The sequence below is a fragment of the Cnephaeus nilssonii genome (genome assembly GCF_951640355.1).
Source record: "Cnephaeus nilssonii genome assembly, chromosome: X".
Lineage (NCBI taxonomy): Eukaryota > Metazoa > Chordata > Mammalia > Chiroptera > Vespertilionidae > Cnephaeus > Cnephaeus nilssonii.
In genome coordinates, this window is record NC_137071.1 from 35,752,518 (window position 1) to 35,768,966 (window position 16,449).

Sequence of the window (16,449 nt, forward strand, 5' to 3'; positions counted from 1 at the left end):
GTAAATTTTTGCATAGGCATATGTTTCATATTCATTCATAGGAATATACCTATGAGTGGAATTGTTTGGTGATATGGTAACACTGTGCCTAATTTCTAAGTAACTGCCAGATTGTTAACAATAATGGCTTACCATTTTACATTCACTCAATGCATCAGGGTCCCACTTTCTCCACATCCTCACCAGCTTTTGTCATTTTTGTTATTTTGCTTAGAGCCAACTTAGTGGTGTGTGGTGGCATCTCATGATTTTCATTTGCTTTTCCCAAATGACTCAGGCTATTGAGTAATTTTTCATGTGCTTACTGGTGATTTGCATATCCTATTTGGAGAAACATTTATAAAAATTCTTCTCCCAATTTTTAATTAACCATCTTTTTATATAGTCTGGGTATAAGACCCATACCCAGATGTATGATTTGCCAATATTTTCTCCCATTCTTTGGGTTATCTTTTTACTTTCTTAAGAGTATCCATTTATGCACAAAAGTTTTTAATTTCTATGAAGTCCAGTTTATCAATTTTTTTGGTTGCTTGTGCTTTTGATGTCACATCTAAGAATCCGTTGCCTAATTCAAGCTCACAAAGATTTATGTTGGTGTTTTATTTTATTTTTTTGATATGGTGGTGTTTTCTTTCACAAGTTTTGTAGTTTTAGTTCTTACATCTAGAATTGTGATCCTTTCTTTATAATATCTTTGAAATTTTATTTAAGTAATCTTCTAGTTTTGTATATTTAGATGGTTCTCAAATTTTCTATTATAAATACTGTTGTAAAAATATTTGCATACTTACACAGATATTTAGAAATATTTTTATTTAACACTTGTAATAACACACATACACACAGACACATATTTTTGTATGTATTCACACATATGTCTGATTATTTCCTTAGAGTATATTCCTAAAAGTGACATTGTTGGGTCAAAGTTGTACAATTTTAAGACTTGTCATACATATTTTAAACTTCTTATAGAGCCAATATTTCTACTCCCAACAGAATGTGTAACTAGCCATTTCCTCAATCTTCAAGAATTAAAACAATGAACAGTTTTTTAGCTATAATGTATATCTTGAGGGACTTGGATTCACTTTGAGTTCATTTTTGTAAATGATACAAGATTGGGGTCCACCTTTATTCTTTTGCTTATAGACATAGAGTTGTCTCAGCACAGATTGTTGAAAAGCCTATCTTTCCCTATTGAATTGTCTTGATACCATTTTGGAAAATCTGTTGACCATAAATAAAAAGTTTTGTTTCTCGACATTCATTTCTCTTCCATTGATCTGTATATCTATCCTTGATGCTAGGAAGAGATTGTTTGGATTAATGTAACTTTGTGTACCAATTTCTAAGCTGAGAGAACTTTTCTCATCAAAAGTTGTTCCCTTTTAAAAAATTAAATGAGGTGATAAAAATTAGCAACCAACTCTCATAATCAGCTTTTTTTAGAGATGGTGAATGTTTTTATGTGTATATTGGCCCTTCACCCATCTTATTACTTATATGCTAAATCTCTTCTCAGAATAGCTTAAATACTGGTCTTTGGATAGAATTGAGAGTTATTCTTCTCGAACCTAGTGAAGTTATTTTGCTTTTTGTTTTCTCTATCATTTTCCAGAATGTATACAAAGGTGAAGCAGTTCTAAAATAGTAGGTAATTCATTTAAGGAAATTCATAATGAAGTATTTTATTTTGCATTTTATATGTTCTTTAGGTCTGCAAAGAAAGCAGAGTTGGAAGAAAATCAGCGGAGTTATAAACAAAAAAAGAAAAGGCGACGCATTAAGGTTCAAGAAGATTCATCCAGTGAAAACAAGGTAATAATGATATTTACTATGTGCTTTAATTGTAACTGGTACACTAGACCATGAAAGTATGTTATTACCTCTTCAGCATTTCATTCATTTGTCACATTCTATTGGTTAATTTCTTTTTTATACTTTTTGTGGAAGGATTGACTTATTGAATGTATAAATATGCAGAGGTATTAATTTTGACATCAATTGTTTTGTTTCTTATCTAAATATAATTGAAATTTTAAGCTGTTCTAATTTCATTATTTTACATTCCGAGGGCTGTAGAATAGATGTAGTGTTCTATTTTCTGAAGACATATTTTACTCTGCATAATGATTCATATGTAAATTATTTCTTCTAGCAATGAAGTTTGCCAATTTGAGTTTCTTGTATATAAACAGAATTAGGTAAAGTACAATTCTCTGTAATATATTTTATTAGGTCAACACTATTCTCTTTAGGGAGGGTTCATTGTTTTAAATGAACCTTTTAGACCATTTCTAAGTATACAATTCAGTGGACTTAATTACATTCAGAATTGGAAAACTCTGTACCCATTAAGCAGTAACTCCCCTTTCCTGACTAACCCCAGCCCCTCATAACATCTATTTTAATTTCTGTGTCAATGAATTTGCCTATTTTTGGGTACTTCATTTAAGTGTAGTCATAATATTTCTCGTTGTGTGTCTGGCTTATAGTCATTGACATAATGTTTTTCAAGGTTCTTCCATGTTGTAGCATTTGTCATAATTTCCTTTCTTTTAAAGGCTGCATAATATTCCATTGTATGTATATAGCACATTGTGTTTATTGATTTATCTGTTGATGGACATTTGGATTGTCTCCATCTCTGGCCATTGTGAAGAATGCGCTATTAACGTGGGTGTGCAAATATTTGTTTGAGTCTATGATTTTGATTCATTTGATTATAATCTGAGAAGTTGAATGCCCGGATCATGTATTAATTCTGTGTTTATCTTATTGAGGAACTGTCACATGATTTTCCTAATGCACCAGGCTTTCAATTTTTCTACATCCTCACAATTGTTATTTTCTCTCTTTTTTAAAATTTTAAATAGTTATCCTAATAGTATTTCATTTGTGGTTTTGATTTAAGTTTCCCTAATGACAAATAATGTTGACTATCTATTCATGTGCTTACTGAATATTTCTATATCTTCCTCAGAGAAAAATCTATGCCAGTTCCTTGCCCCCTTTTTGGGGTTGTTTGTGTTTTAATACTCTTCTTTATTGCAAAGTATAATTCTGAGGGTTTTCAGTCTGTTTTCTTCTACCTTTTCTTGCTATATTATTTATTTTCATATGAAATGGATAAGTTCACTACTTTGTTTTTTACCTCTGATCATTTAATTTCCATAGAGTAATTCTGAAGGAGATAAAGAAGATGATGAAGAGGAAGAAGAAGAAGATGAAAATGATGATTCCAAGTCACCTGGAAAAGGCAGAAAGAAAATTAGAAAGATTCTAAAAGATGATAAACTAAGAACAGAAACACAAAATGCTCTTAAAGAAGAGGAAGAGAGGCGGAAACGTATTGCTGAGAGGGAGCGGGAGCGAGAGAAATTAAGAGAGGTAAATCAGTTTTTATTTATGATTTCTTTTTAACATGTGACTTAATATAGATTCATAGATATATTTCAGTATTACAACAATAGAATGTTGTAATCAACCATAGGTTTAAAGTGATAGTTGGTTTTATTCTATTAGTCACTTAAAAATCTTTAATGCTTTATTAATATAATTAGGTACATGGAAAGAGTTAAGATAATTATATGATGTCCAACATTATTGTGTTTTATCTGGGGTAGAAAAATCCTATCTAATAATAGACAAATATGCAAATTGACCATACTTCTGACACACCCACAAGCCACGCCCACCATCCAATCAGAGCGAGTATGCAAATTAACCCAAACCAAGATGGCTACAGCCACAGAGAGCAAGGTTTCCTAGGTAACAGAGGAAGCCAAGCTTTCCGCCTGCCCTTGCCAGGCCTAAGCCTCCACTCAAGCTACCAAGTTTCAATTATAGAAGGTAAACAAATTCAAACAGAAATGGTGGCAGAACGGAGCTTGAGAGAGTAAGTCAGGGTTGCCGCCGGCAACAGGGGAAGCAAAGCTTTCCGCACACCCTGTCCGGGCCCAGGCCTCAGCTTAAGGCTGCAAAGTTTCAATTATAGAAGGTGAATTAACTGCCTCAGAAATGGCTGTCGGACGCGGAGGGAGCAGCAGGCTTGGCTCCGCTCCAGGCTACAAAGTTTCAACTGTAGAAGGAAAATAAATTCCAGATACCAGGGCCTCCGCTTGGGTTGCCAGGGGGCGTGGCCGGCCTGCAAACCACCACAGGCCCCTCGCTCAGGCCGCCCCACGCCCCAAGGGAACCCCCACCCTGATCTGGGTCACCCTTCAGGGTAAACCAGCTGGCCCCCACTCCTGCATCAGGCCTCTATCCTATCTAATAAAAGAGTAATATGCAGATTGATCATCACTCCAACACACATTATGGCTTCCCCCATGTGGTCAAAGATCCTGCCCCCATGTGGACACAAGATGGCCAGCAGGAGAGGGCAGTTGGGAGGCACCCGGCCTGCAAGGGAGGGCAGTTGAGAGGGACCAGGCCTGTAAGGGAGGGCAGTTGAGAGGGATCAGGCTTGCAAGACAGGGCAGTTGGAGGTGATCAACCCTGCAGGAGAGGGCAGTTAGGGGTGATCAGGCCGGCAGAGGAGGGAAGTTGGGGGCAAACAGGCTGGCAGGGGAGCAGTTAAGCATCAACCAGGCTGGCAGCGGAGTGGTTAGGGGGTGGTCAGGCTGGCAGGCAGAAGTGGTTAGGGGCAATCAGGAAGGCAGGCAGGCAAGCAGTTGGGAGCCAGCAGTCCTGGATTGTGAGAGGGCAGTCGGACATCCCTCCAGGCGTCCCAGATTGGAGAGGGTACAGGCTGGGCTGAGGGACATCCGCCCTCCATGCACGAATTTCGTCCACCGGGCTTCTAGTTATGATATAAAAGGCTAGTAGCTATGACATGCAATGACCACCAGGGGGCAGATGCTCAACACAGGAGGTGCTGAGTTGCGGTGACTTGGCAACTGCGGTTCTTGGGTGACGCACCCGGAACCAGAGGAGCGAGCACAATTCCAGGGTGCGTCACCTGAGAACCGCCCTCTTGCAATCCGAGACCCCTCAAGGGATGTCAGAAAGCTGGTTTCAGCTGGATCCCCACAGGCCAGGCTGAGGGACCATACCTGTGTACAAATCCGTGCACTGGGCCTGTAGCACACAGTAATTTGTAAATAAGGTCTACTGTTGCTCCCTTGTTTGAGGGAGAGAACTGGCAACCAAGCTGCAGCTGTTTGAAGTATAAGACCAGGAGGTAATGGGGTAAGAGCAAGTAAAATGACATAAAACTTTCCTACCATTTTGAAGATTGCTTTTTCTTGACTGGTTATTTTCTTGTTTGCTATAAACCTTTGACTGTTTTGCAGAACACTGACAAAGTTGCTTCAGGCAGTTTCTGATCATTTTTTCTTTGACATTTCTGTATGGAAATGGGAGCTTAGAGCTTCCCCGTTCATCATTTTGTTGACATCTACCCTTTCCGCTCATTTTTTGGAAGGTATTATCTGTGGTTATATAATGCTAAGTTGATAATTTTTTTCTTTTATCTGTTTAAAGATGGTATTTCTTTATGACATGTTTTTTATAGTCTTCCTCATTTTTGCCCCTATGTATGTAATGTGTCTTCTTTTTTATTTAGAAGATTGTTTTAATGACTTTAAAAAGATTTTCTGTTTATCACTGGCTTTCAGGAATTGATTATTATAGTTTGCTTAGTTTTTATCCTTCTTGGAATTCCTTTAACTTGTTGGATCTGTGGGTTTATGTTTCCATTACATTTTTTGAAGTTTTTAAATTGATTTTTAGAAAGAGAGGGTGGGGGAGGAAGAGAGAGAAAGAAACATCGATGTGAGAGTGAGACATCAATTGGTTCCCTCCTGCATGGCCTCTATAGGAAATTCAGCCTGCAACCCCAGGCATGTGCCTTGACCGAGAGTCAAATTGGCAACCCCAAACTGGCAACCCTTTGGTGCCTGGGGCAATGCCTAAACAACTGAACCACACTGGCTAGGGGTTTCATTAAATTGTTTGAAAATTTTGACCATTATTTCTTTTTTCTTTAAAAAAAAATATTTTTATTGATTTTAGAGAGGAAGGGAGAGGGATAGAGAGGTAGAAACATCAATGATGAGAGAGAATCATTGATCGGCTGCCTCCTGCATGTCCCCCACTGGGGGATTGAGCCCACAACCTAGGCATGTGCCCTTGGCCAGAATCGAACCTGGGACCCTTCAGTCCGCAGGCCGACGCTCTTATCCACTGAGCCAAACCATTTAGGGCTGTGATGGGCAACCTTTTGAGCTTGGTGTGTCAAACTTCGCAAAAAAACTAAGCATAACTCGGGTAGTGTGTCACTTTGAGGAAAAAACTATCTCCAAGACTCTAGTCGCAAATGTTTCATCCTCAGGAGCAGCAAATGTTTCATCCTCGGCAAGCGGCCGCGTGTCATCAGAAATGGCTACGCGTGTCAGTGCTGACACATGTGTCATAGGTTCGCCATCACTGATCTAGGGCGACTATTATTTCTTTAAATAAGTTTTTCTATTATTTTCCTTTGTGGGACTCTATTTACATATATATTAGGCTGTTGGAAATTGTCCCACTGGTTTCTTCAGCACCCCCCTACTGTATTTCACTTTAGATAGTTTCTTTTCTTTTTTGTTTTTTTGAAATATATTTTATTGATTTTTTACAAAGAGGAAGGGAGAGGGATAGAGAGTTAGAAACATCGATGAGAGAGAAACATCAATCAGCTGCCCCCTGCACACCGTCTACTGGGGATGTGCCCGCAACCAAGTTACATGCCCTTGACCAGAACCGAACCTGGGACCTTTCAGTCTGCAGGCCGACGCTCTATCCACTGAGCCAGACCAGTTAAGGTGCTAGTTTCTTTTTTTAATCCTTACCTGAGGGTATTTTTTTTATTGATTTTGGGGAGAGAGGAACATCGATGTATGAGAGAAGCATCAATCCGTTGCCTCCTGTAAGCTCCGCGACTGGGGATCAAACCCCACAACCTAGTTATATGACCTGACTGGGAATCAAAACCACAGCCTTTTGGCGTATGGGACAATACTCCAACTAGCTGAACCTTGCTGACAGGGCTGAGGATAATTTCTTTAGCTTTGGCTTCAAGTTCATTGATACTTCCTTTGGTACTATTGTGGTGTTATTCTCATTCAGTGACTCTTTCATATGAGATACTTATTTTTTGTCTCTAGGAGTTCCACTTTGTTATTTTTATATCTTTTATTTCTCTTCTGTGTTCATGTTTTCCTTTCAGCATTGGAACATAATTGACAGCTGTTTTACTATGCTTGTCTGCCAATTTCAGCGTCTCTATCCCTTTTTGTTCCATTTTTGTTAAATGATTTTTCTCCTGGTTGTTCATATTTTACTCTTTCTTGACATATCTAATAATGTTTCATTAAAAAGTAGACATTGGCCAAAACAGGTTTGGCTCAGTGGCTAGAGCGTCGGTCTGCGGACTGAGGGGTCCCGGGTTCGATTCCGGTCAAGGGCATGTACATTGGTTGCGGGCACATCCCCGGTGGGGGGTGTGCAGGAGGCGGCTGGTCGGTGTTTCTCTCTCATCGATGTTTCTAGCTCTCTGTCTCTCTCCCTCTCTGTAAAAAATCAATAAAATATATTTTTAAAAAAAGTAGACATTGTAATTTGGATGTTGAGTGTCTGTAGTCTTCTATTAGAGGGTGCTTGGCATTTTTCTCTACAGGCATTTAAGTCACTTTAAGTTCAGTTTAATTATTTTGATACATATATATTTAAAAACTTTGTTAAGTTGTTTTTAAATACCCTTTATGTATGGTTTTGCCCCATTGCTAATGTGTGGCCCTTTTCTGTTCTCTATTGAATGCCCTCAGTTATACATGAAGACTCTCTACTCTGCTGTGTCTGTAATTGCATGCTTTCTAGACCTCTGATCATTGGGGACTGTTTAACTCATAGCTCCTGAATCAATCTTTGTCTGGCTTTGTGCAGTTTTACTCCTCATATACATTTTAATATTCAGCTGAAATTCTCAGTGACTCTCATCTTGATATCTGGAGGTCTTTTTGTGTAGCTCTTCTCTCTCTATAGTTCTCTGTAATTTCTGTAGGTTTCTTGACCTTTGTTTCCTCAACTCAGCACAACTCTAGTACTCGGTTTATGACATGTATTGAGATATCCAGGGTGAGAAACGATGAGCTTAATCACAGACATTACAACAGTGCTTCTAAGTCTTGTGGAGGTTTTTTTACTTTGGAAAACATGTAAACCTGTGATCTGTCCTGGTCTTCTTAAGCCAAAATATTGGATGTGTGGTTTCGAAGTAGATGTTTATATTTTGAAAAATTTCCTTTACTAAGAGTAATACTCTACCCTTGTTTGCAAGATTTCTTTGAGCTTAACTATAGTTCCCTTTCTTGTAGGTGATAGAAATAGAAGATGCTTCTCCTACCAAGTGTCCAATAACAACCAAGTTGGTTTTAGATGAAGATGAAGAAACTAAAGAACCGTTAGTACAGGTTCATAGAAATATGGTTATCAAATTGAAACCCCATCAAGTAGATGGTAAGAAACTGTTAGATGATTAAAGCATTTTAAATTAAGTTCTACCAATATTTGGTGTCTTCTGTGTGCCTCATATTCTACTAAGCACTGTAGGTACATTGATGAGCAAAACAAACATGATCCCGGCTCTTATGGAACATATAAGCAAATGAGGAAGAACAAAGTTGAATGATTACAATGATAGTGAGTGTTAACAAAAGTGGAAGTAAGTGCCACTTACAAATGGATATATATGGCAAGTGTATCTCCCCTGGTCTGCACAGGTTGACTATGGTCAGCAGCATGGTGGTGGGGAGTTAGTTAGCTAAAAACTTTGTCAGGGAATGCTATTTCAACATTTTGAGGTACGTTTGTTAATAATTTTTTTATATTGGTATTAGAAAGTTAAAAAATTACCTCTGTCCTCTGCTTTGTTAGAGTGAATCATTAAGTCAGTTTTGAGTGTGTATATACTAGTAAATGAATTCATAAGGGAAGTTCTACAGTTGCTACTCTTGGGTAGCCAGTCCCCTTTCTTGTTCATTCTTTGCTAATGAGTGAAGGGAGAAATGATAAATTATCTCCTGTTATTTTATTGACTTACTCAATAAACCTGAAAGTATTTGATAGAAATCTGTTTTTTCTTTGGGTAAAGTTTCTATTTTAGATCATTTGTATGTTTCTTTGGACCATCCCAGGGAATGGTGGTCTGTATAGGTTAGATAAGGTGAATGAAAGAAAGCAACCTTATTGTGTGCTTGTTTTCACTGTCATTTTTTTCTAGTTAATTGGGGGAGGTTTGCATTGGGGGGAATCCTCATTTACATTTAAGAGATTCTTTATTTGTTTTAAAAATTCTATTTCCTAGATGCTTTGTTATTGTTAATGTTTTTGATATGTTTATGAAGGACGATTTTTAACTTGGGCCTTTCAATTGAACTTTAATGAAGCTGTTATTTTCAGGTGTTCAGTTTATGTGGGATTGCTGCTGTGAGTCTGTTAAAAAAACAAAGAAATCTCCAGGTTCAGGATGTATTCTAGCCCACTGCATGGGCCTTGGTAAGACTTTACAGGTACGAACATGAAGGTATTCTGTTCTTGTGCATTTATGAATTTAAGAATATAGGATTATGTTTCAGACAGTTATAGGGGTGGAGATAAAGCAGTAAATAAGAATAATAAGATCCCTCCAACTAGAAACTTATATTCTGGTGGTGGAGAGAGGTTTTATTCAAAATAAGAATGTATATTTTCAGATAACAACTGTTAAGGGAAAATAAGGAGGAAAGCATCTTTTAGGAGGTGATATTTGAGCAGAGATTCTAGTAAAGAGAAAGGAATGGCATTACAGGCATAGCCAGTAAAAACTGCTGAGATTCTGAGGTAGAAATGAACTTTCTTTAAAACTTTTTAACAGTCTGTCATAGTAATGAGAACCTAAAATATTTTTCACTATTAAGGTACTACATTTCTGAATGTCAGGAATTGTAGCAGAGTTGGGAAATTAGTGAATGTATGTATTTTATACCATAAGGTAATTATTATAGATTCAGAACACTTAAAAATGGAAAAGTACTCCATAACATAATTGTCTATTAGATGCAGTGGTATTTTCTGAAAGGTTGTATGTTCTGTAGAGGCCAGGAACTTACTAGTAGTAGCTGTTTTGGTGTGGTCACTTCTTATAGTGGCCCGAGGCACAAAATTCATGCAAGACTAGGTATTGCAGTCCCGACTGCTTCAGCCGGCCCTCGCAGCCCTAACTTTGTCTGGAAGGTCGTCTGGATGGTCATTCCGCTCTTTGGCCGTTAGGTCGATTTGCATATTATACTTTTATTATTACAGATTATTATTACTGGTTAAAGAATTGTGGAACTGTATAATTATACATTATCTAGTTGAACCCCCCCGCCCCCCCCCCCCACTTTTTTTTTTTACATAGGATATCTCTTCCCCTTTACTTTGCCTGGTTTGGAAGTTGTGAGCTTTGGTTAGCTGCTTTATTGTTTAAAGTAGAAAGAAACAAACTGAAACAGCTATTGAATTGTAAGATTGCTTGATTTAACTTCTTGCAGAGATTGATATCATTTGTTTTCTTGTAGGTAGTAAGTTTTCTTCATACAGTTCTTCTGTGTGAGAAATTGGATTTCAGTACAGCTTTAGTGGTTTGTCCTCTTAATACTGCTTTGAATTGGATGAATGAATTTGAGAAGTGGCAAGAGGGATTAAAAGATGATGAGAAGCTTGAGGTATCATTTTAATGTTTTTATTATTAAAATAACAGCATGAAATTAATATAGTGAAAAATACTTTTTATTACCAGTGACATATATTTCAGTGGGGATATTTAGCATTTGTACATTACTAATATCTACTTTTAAAAATCTTTATTTTCCCACAAAAGGTCTCTGAATTAGCAACTGTGAAACGTCCTCAGGAGAGAAGCTACATGCTTCAGAGGTGGCAAGAAGATGGTGGTGTTATGATCATAGGCTATGAGATGTACAGAAATCTTGCTCAAGGAAGGAATGTGAAGAGTAGGAAACTTAAAGAAATATTTAACAAAGCTTTGGTTGATCCAGGTAAGTTATTAACAGGCACTGTGATAGAGAAGCAACTTGAATAAAAAATGTACATTAAGTTTTAATTAAATAATACACATATAACAGAGGTAAAGTACCCTTCTAGTTACATTATGTCAGGGGTATATGAGATCCACATGTCTTTATGGTGATGTGAACTTTCATCACTTAATTAACGTAGTATTGGCAAGGTTACTATATAGTTACTGTTTTTACCTGTTTTTATTCTTGTAAGAATGATGTTTATCTTCCTACATGAGCAGGGCTGTGAAAGAATTAACTTTATTTACTTAAATTGATTACACTTTATTTGTTATATATTAATTAAATATTGTTTTTTCTTTACATTTTTGTAGGCCCTGACTTTGTTGTTTGTGATGAAGGCCATATTCTAAAAAATGAAGCATCTGCCGTTTCAAAAGCTATGAATTCTATACGATCAAGGAGGAGGATTATTTTAACAGGAACACCACTTCAAAATAATCTAATTGAGTGTGAGTTAATATCTGGAGTTATGTTATAGAATATTAGCTTTGCCGCTTTGCCATTCACCTTCTGTTTTTCTAGTATATTCTCTGACCATGAACTATATAGGTCCATCTTAGTCTACTGTGAGAGAATACCTTACATTTCAAATGTAATGCTTTATCAATATGACTGGTAAACCACAGTTAAGTGGTATTCCATTGTAAATCTTCAAGTATAAATAGAGAACTTGAAATATATAAACAGTATCAGAAGTTTTAATGATTGATTTAAAACAAGCATGTCAAACTCAAAGGCTAACATGGGCCAAATAAACAAGGTTTATGTGGGCCGCAAAAAAAAAAAAAAAAACTTTAGTAATTTTCATAGTAATGTAGGTTTATTTCGATAGAGACATGCTGAATACAAAGGGCTGAAATAAGTGAATAATTATTAACATAAAATAATAGAACATTTTAATAAAAATTAATTTTTTTTGAACATTAACTTAGGAGACACTGAATAACGGCACAAATTAATAAGCGTAATGCTTTTCTTGTTCTTCGAAAGTGAAATATTTCCTGTTGCACACACCAAACAAGTCAGTCCAAGATTTAATAACATGGCAATTGGTTCCTAAAATATTCACTGCTAGCATTAGTGGAGAGAAATGGTACGCCTGTGCTTAAGGCGCATAAGGGAAATGAATGCAACACGATTATAGTAATCAGTCATTAGTGAATGTTGTAGTTTGTTATTAATAATTATGTATAACAGGATATTGTAAAACTTAAGTTACGGAATTTTTATTAAAATGTTTCTTACATACTGTTATATTGGCTGGGGTGCAAAAATATTTGTGGGCTGCATGCGGCCCTTGGGTCGAGACTTTGACATGCTTGCTTTAAAAGCACAAATGCATTTGTGACTATTCAGGAGATACTGTGACAAAATATATCCAGTTTTGGGAGAGGTCCTGATAGGAAATTGAAAAGAAATGCGAGAAATGAAAATTTTAGGAAGGTGGAGATGGGCAAGGAGAGCTGTGTTGAATCCATGTCAGCATAGAGTTTGTGGTGGGGGAGGATAGATGTGAATACAGGAAAATGACTTGTGAAATTTCCTCATTTTAATTTGTGTAGTGACGCTAAAAAGGGAACACGAGTTTGTTACTTAGCAAGTAACAAATTGAAATTTCTTATTATAATCCACTATAGTAGCATTTTGTTATTTTTATGTTGTTTTCATTCATTTAGTGTATTTACTAGAGGCCTGATACACGAAATTTGTGCAAGGGGCTCAGCCCTCGCATCCTGCTGTCCGGTCTATTTAGCATATTACGCTTTTATTATTATAGATATTAATTTAACTGTTTTTTATTATTTTTAATACTGGTTATTATTTCACTTTATTTTTATGTGTTCTGGTTTCCCCCTTTTCTGTTACCATACTTACACAAATTCTGTTTCTCATTGTGGTCCGATTTGTATGGGGTAACTGATAATTCTGTTAAGTACTTCTAGAACTAAAGCAGTAATATAAAATTTTATATAGTAGCTTATTACCTGATTTTATTATTTTGATTCAGTATCTATGTTTTTTTTAATATATTTTTATTGATTTTAGAGAGAGAGAGATAGAAACATCAATGATGAGAGAGAATCATTGATCGGCTGCCTCCTGCATGCCCCACATTGGGGATTGAGTCAGCAACCCGGGCATGTATCCTGACTGGATATTGAACTGTGACCTCCTGGTTCATAGATCAATGCTCAACCACTGAGCCATGCTGGCCGGTCTCTATGTGTTGTTGTTTTTTCCTAATATACTCTTGTTGATCATAAAATCTTGGTTAAAATTAATAGAATACTTGTTTTATACCCACATATATTATAAAGAATACTGAGTTATAATAAAAGAGACAGTGTAATGGGGGAAGAAAGGGGAGGCAGGGGGGGAGAGCAAGAGAGCGACATTGATGTGAGGGAGACACATTGATTGGTTGCCTCCTGACCTATCCCAAACAGGGTTGGGGATCAAACCTGCAACCCAGGTACTTACCCTTGACTGGAAATTGAACCCACAACTCTTTGGTGCATGAACCAACATTCTAACCATTGAATAACACTGGCCAGGGCTGGTTTTTATTTGAATTTCTCATCTGATTTAGCAAATCTCGTTCTAGATCAGACTTATAACCAATGTTTAATCTATCTTTAGTTTGGTGTTCTTTCTTTGTAGATTAATTATAATGCTTCCATGGCATGCATATTTTGATATAAGCATCTTATCGAAAATTTTTCTGAGACCTTTTTGCCATTATTGTTAATAAACTAATGTCTTTTCTTTTAGATCATTGCATGGTTAACTTTATCAAGGAAAATTTGCTTGGCTCCATTAAGGAGTTCAGAAATCGATTTATAAATCCAATTCAAAATGGTCAGTGTGCAGATTCTACCATGGTAGACGTCAGAGTGATGAAAAAACGTGCTCACATTCTCTATGAGATGTTAGCTGGATGTGTTCAGGTACCAATACATTCCATAGTAATAAAATATTATTACTTCATTATATTGCAATCCCAAAATGTTTTTTGAATTTAAATTTTATTTTCTGTTCCCCTCCCCGCCTTTTTCAGTATATAGTTTACAGTTAAACCTCCTTGCATTGTCTCTAAAAGTGTATGCAATATTGACTTTTTAAAAAGTTCCATTATTGATTTGCCTAGTGTACATGTTCATATTTGAATATGTAAGTGTTTAGATTCTTTATCCTTAAGATAGGGACTATGTAAAAAGAACACAGCTATTATGACTAAGAAATTTCTATGCTCATTCTAAATCTATAGTATTCTAAACCTCATTTATTTGAAATGGTTGTAGGAAAGGCATTTATGATTTGCAAGAAATGCCATTTTAAATGTAATCCTAAAAGAACGGTTTTATTATTGTCAAGTACAAACAAAAACCTGAATGGTCTAGTATTATTTTTTATATATATACATTTTCAATGAACCTATATTAATGAATAGATAACTCCGTAGAGACTGAGCCAGCAGTTAATAGATCTCAAGATCTGCACTTTTTCTTTCAATACTAGATACTAATGGTAGCCACACAGATGTAACAAATGAGACAGGCCATCCTTATGCCTGGGTATACTTATATGATGGTATGCTACCATCATATAAGGCAAAGTTATCCTGTTCAGGTTGGCCACAGGTAATAGCAAGTATTCTCTTTCGGTATTGATGCTACTACCTAGACCAGTGGTTCTCAACCTTTCTAATACTGTGACCCTTTAATACAGTTCCTCATGTTGTGGTGAGCCCCAACTATAAAATTATTTTTGTTGCTACTTCATAACTGTAATTTTGCTACTGTTATGAATCGTAATGTAAATATCTGTGTTTTCCGATGGTCTTAGGTGACCCTGCTAAGAGAACCGCTGCTGTAGAGCCTAAGACCATCGGAAAACTCAGATATTTATATTACGATTCATTAACAGTAGCAAAATTACAGTTATGAAGTAGCAACGAAAATAATTTTATGGTTGGGGGTCACTACAACATGAGGAACTATATTAAAGGGTCACGGCATTAGAAAGGTTGAGAACCACTGACCTAGACAGTGTTTTGTTTTTTTCTGGATTAGGTAGTCATGTGTATCTTGCATATTAGTGTTTTTTCTTTCCTATTCCAATAATTGGTTTCAAGAATGCTTATATGTGGCTTGATTTCTCAATTGGGCAAAGATTGCCCCTTGCTTTATGCGTTATTCTCTGGCATTTTGCACATCTTACACAAAGCACAACTCAGAGTTCATCAGACTTTGATTCATCAATTTTAGTAAATGATTAAAGCAAGTCTTTGCTAGCACTACCTATTACATCCCCTACCCTCCTTTTTTCTCTTCTTTTATATACATAATAGAGGCCCGTTGCACGAAATTCATGCAAGGGACTCGGCCCTCGCAGCCCCAGCTTCGTCTGAAAGGTTGTCTGGACGGTTGTTCAGCCATCCGGTCTAATTAGCATATTACACTTTTATTATTATAGATATATATAGAGAGAGGAGGCCATTTGAAAACCTAAATTGCTCACTTGGTAATATGACCACTTCCAATTAAAACCTGTGTTGCAGTAACTTTTTACCAGTGTATCATATTCTATAGTCCTATGAAATATATTGACTGCACTCATATGGGAATCATTGTGTGATTTAAGTGGGTAAATCTGTTTCAGAAGATGTTTTCTTATATGTTTGGTATCCATTTGTGTGTGTGTATCTTTTAGTTGCAAGCAGTGATAATTCTTAGAACAGTTAATTCCTGTCATATATTTAGGTTAACTAATTTTCTTTCTCTTGTTAATTACAGAGGAAAGATTATACAGCATTAACAAAGTTCTTGCCTCCAAAACATGAATATGTGTTAGCTGTAAGAATGACTCCTATTCAGTGCAAGCTCTATCAGTACTACTTAGATCACTTAACAGGTAACAAACACTATTGGTTTATTGTTTTTATCTTTCCTTTAAATACATTCTTTTCTGTAGAATTCTGTCTTGCTAATTTTACTGTGTCAGTTCTTTTTCAATTTTTCAATTGAATAAAATTGGTATGATTATTTTGTAAAGGTACAAAATATTTTTAATTACAAAAACACTAAACTAGTCAAAATAAAATCAATTTAGAATAAACAGCTGAAAAAATATACACATCATATATGACTAATACCTTTAATTTGTATAAAGCTTTTATTTCAGAAAATTTATAAATGTGAATAAATTCATAAAAGAAAATACATATAATTCCAGTATATTATTAAAAAACATTCAACCACATTAATAAGCATATAAATAAAATCCATGAAATATTTTCTTAGTTATCACATTGACAAAGGTTGAAGGAAAGAAA

The 16,449-nt window shown here is 36.0% G+C and overlaps 1 protein-coding gene across 5 annotated transcripts in view; it reads left to right on the top strand.

Moving 5' to 3' along the window:
• Positions 1 to 16,449, top strand: part of ATRX (ATRX chromatin remodeler) — a 284,854-nt gene that overhangs the window by 137,033 nt on the left and 131,372 nt on the right. For all 5 annotated transcript variants that reach the window (XM_079765243.1, XM_079765244.1, XM_079765245.1 and 2 more), the window contains 9 exons: positions 1,722 to 1,824; positions 3,184 to 3,396; positions 8,367 to 8,508; positions 9,451 to 9,560; positions 10,590 to 10,736; positions 10,892 to 11,069; positions 11,426 to 11,563; positions 13,887 to 14,062; positions 15,911 to 16,028. In XM_079765243.1, coding sequence (XP_079621369.1) covers positions 1,722 to 1,824; positions 3,184 to 3,396; positions 8,367 to 8,508; positions 9,451 to 9,560; positions 10,590 to 10,736; positions 10,892 to 11,069; positions 11,426 to 11,563; positions 13,887 to 14,062; positions 15,911 to 16,028 — 1,325 coding nt within the window. The remainder of the gene's footprint in view (positions 1 to 1,721; positions 1,825 to 3,183; positions 3,397 to 8,366; positions 8,509 to 9,450; positions 9,561 to 10,589; positions 10,737 to 10,891; positions 11,070 to 11,425; positions 11,564 to 13,886; positions 14,063 to 15,910; positions 16,029 to 16,449) is intronic.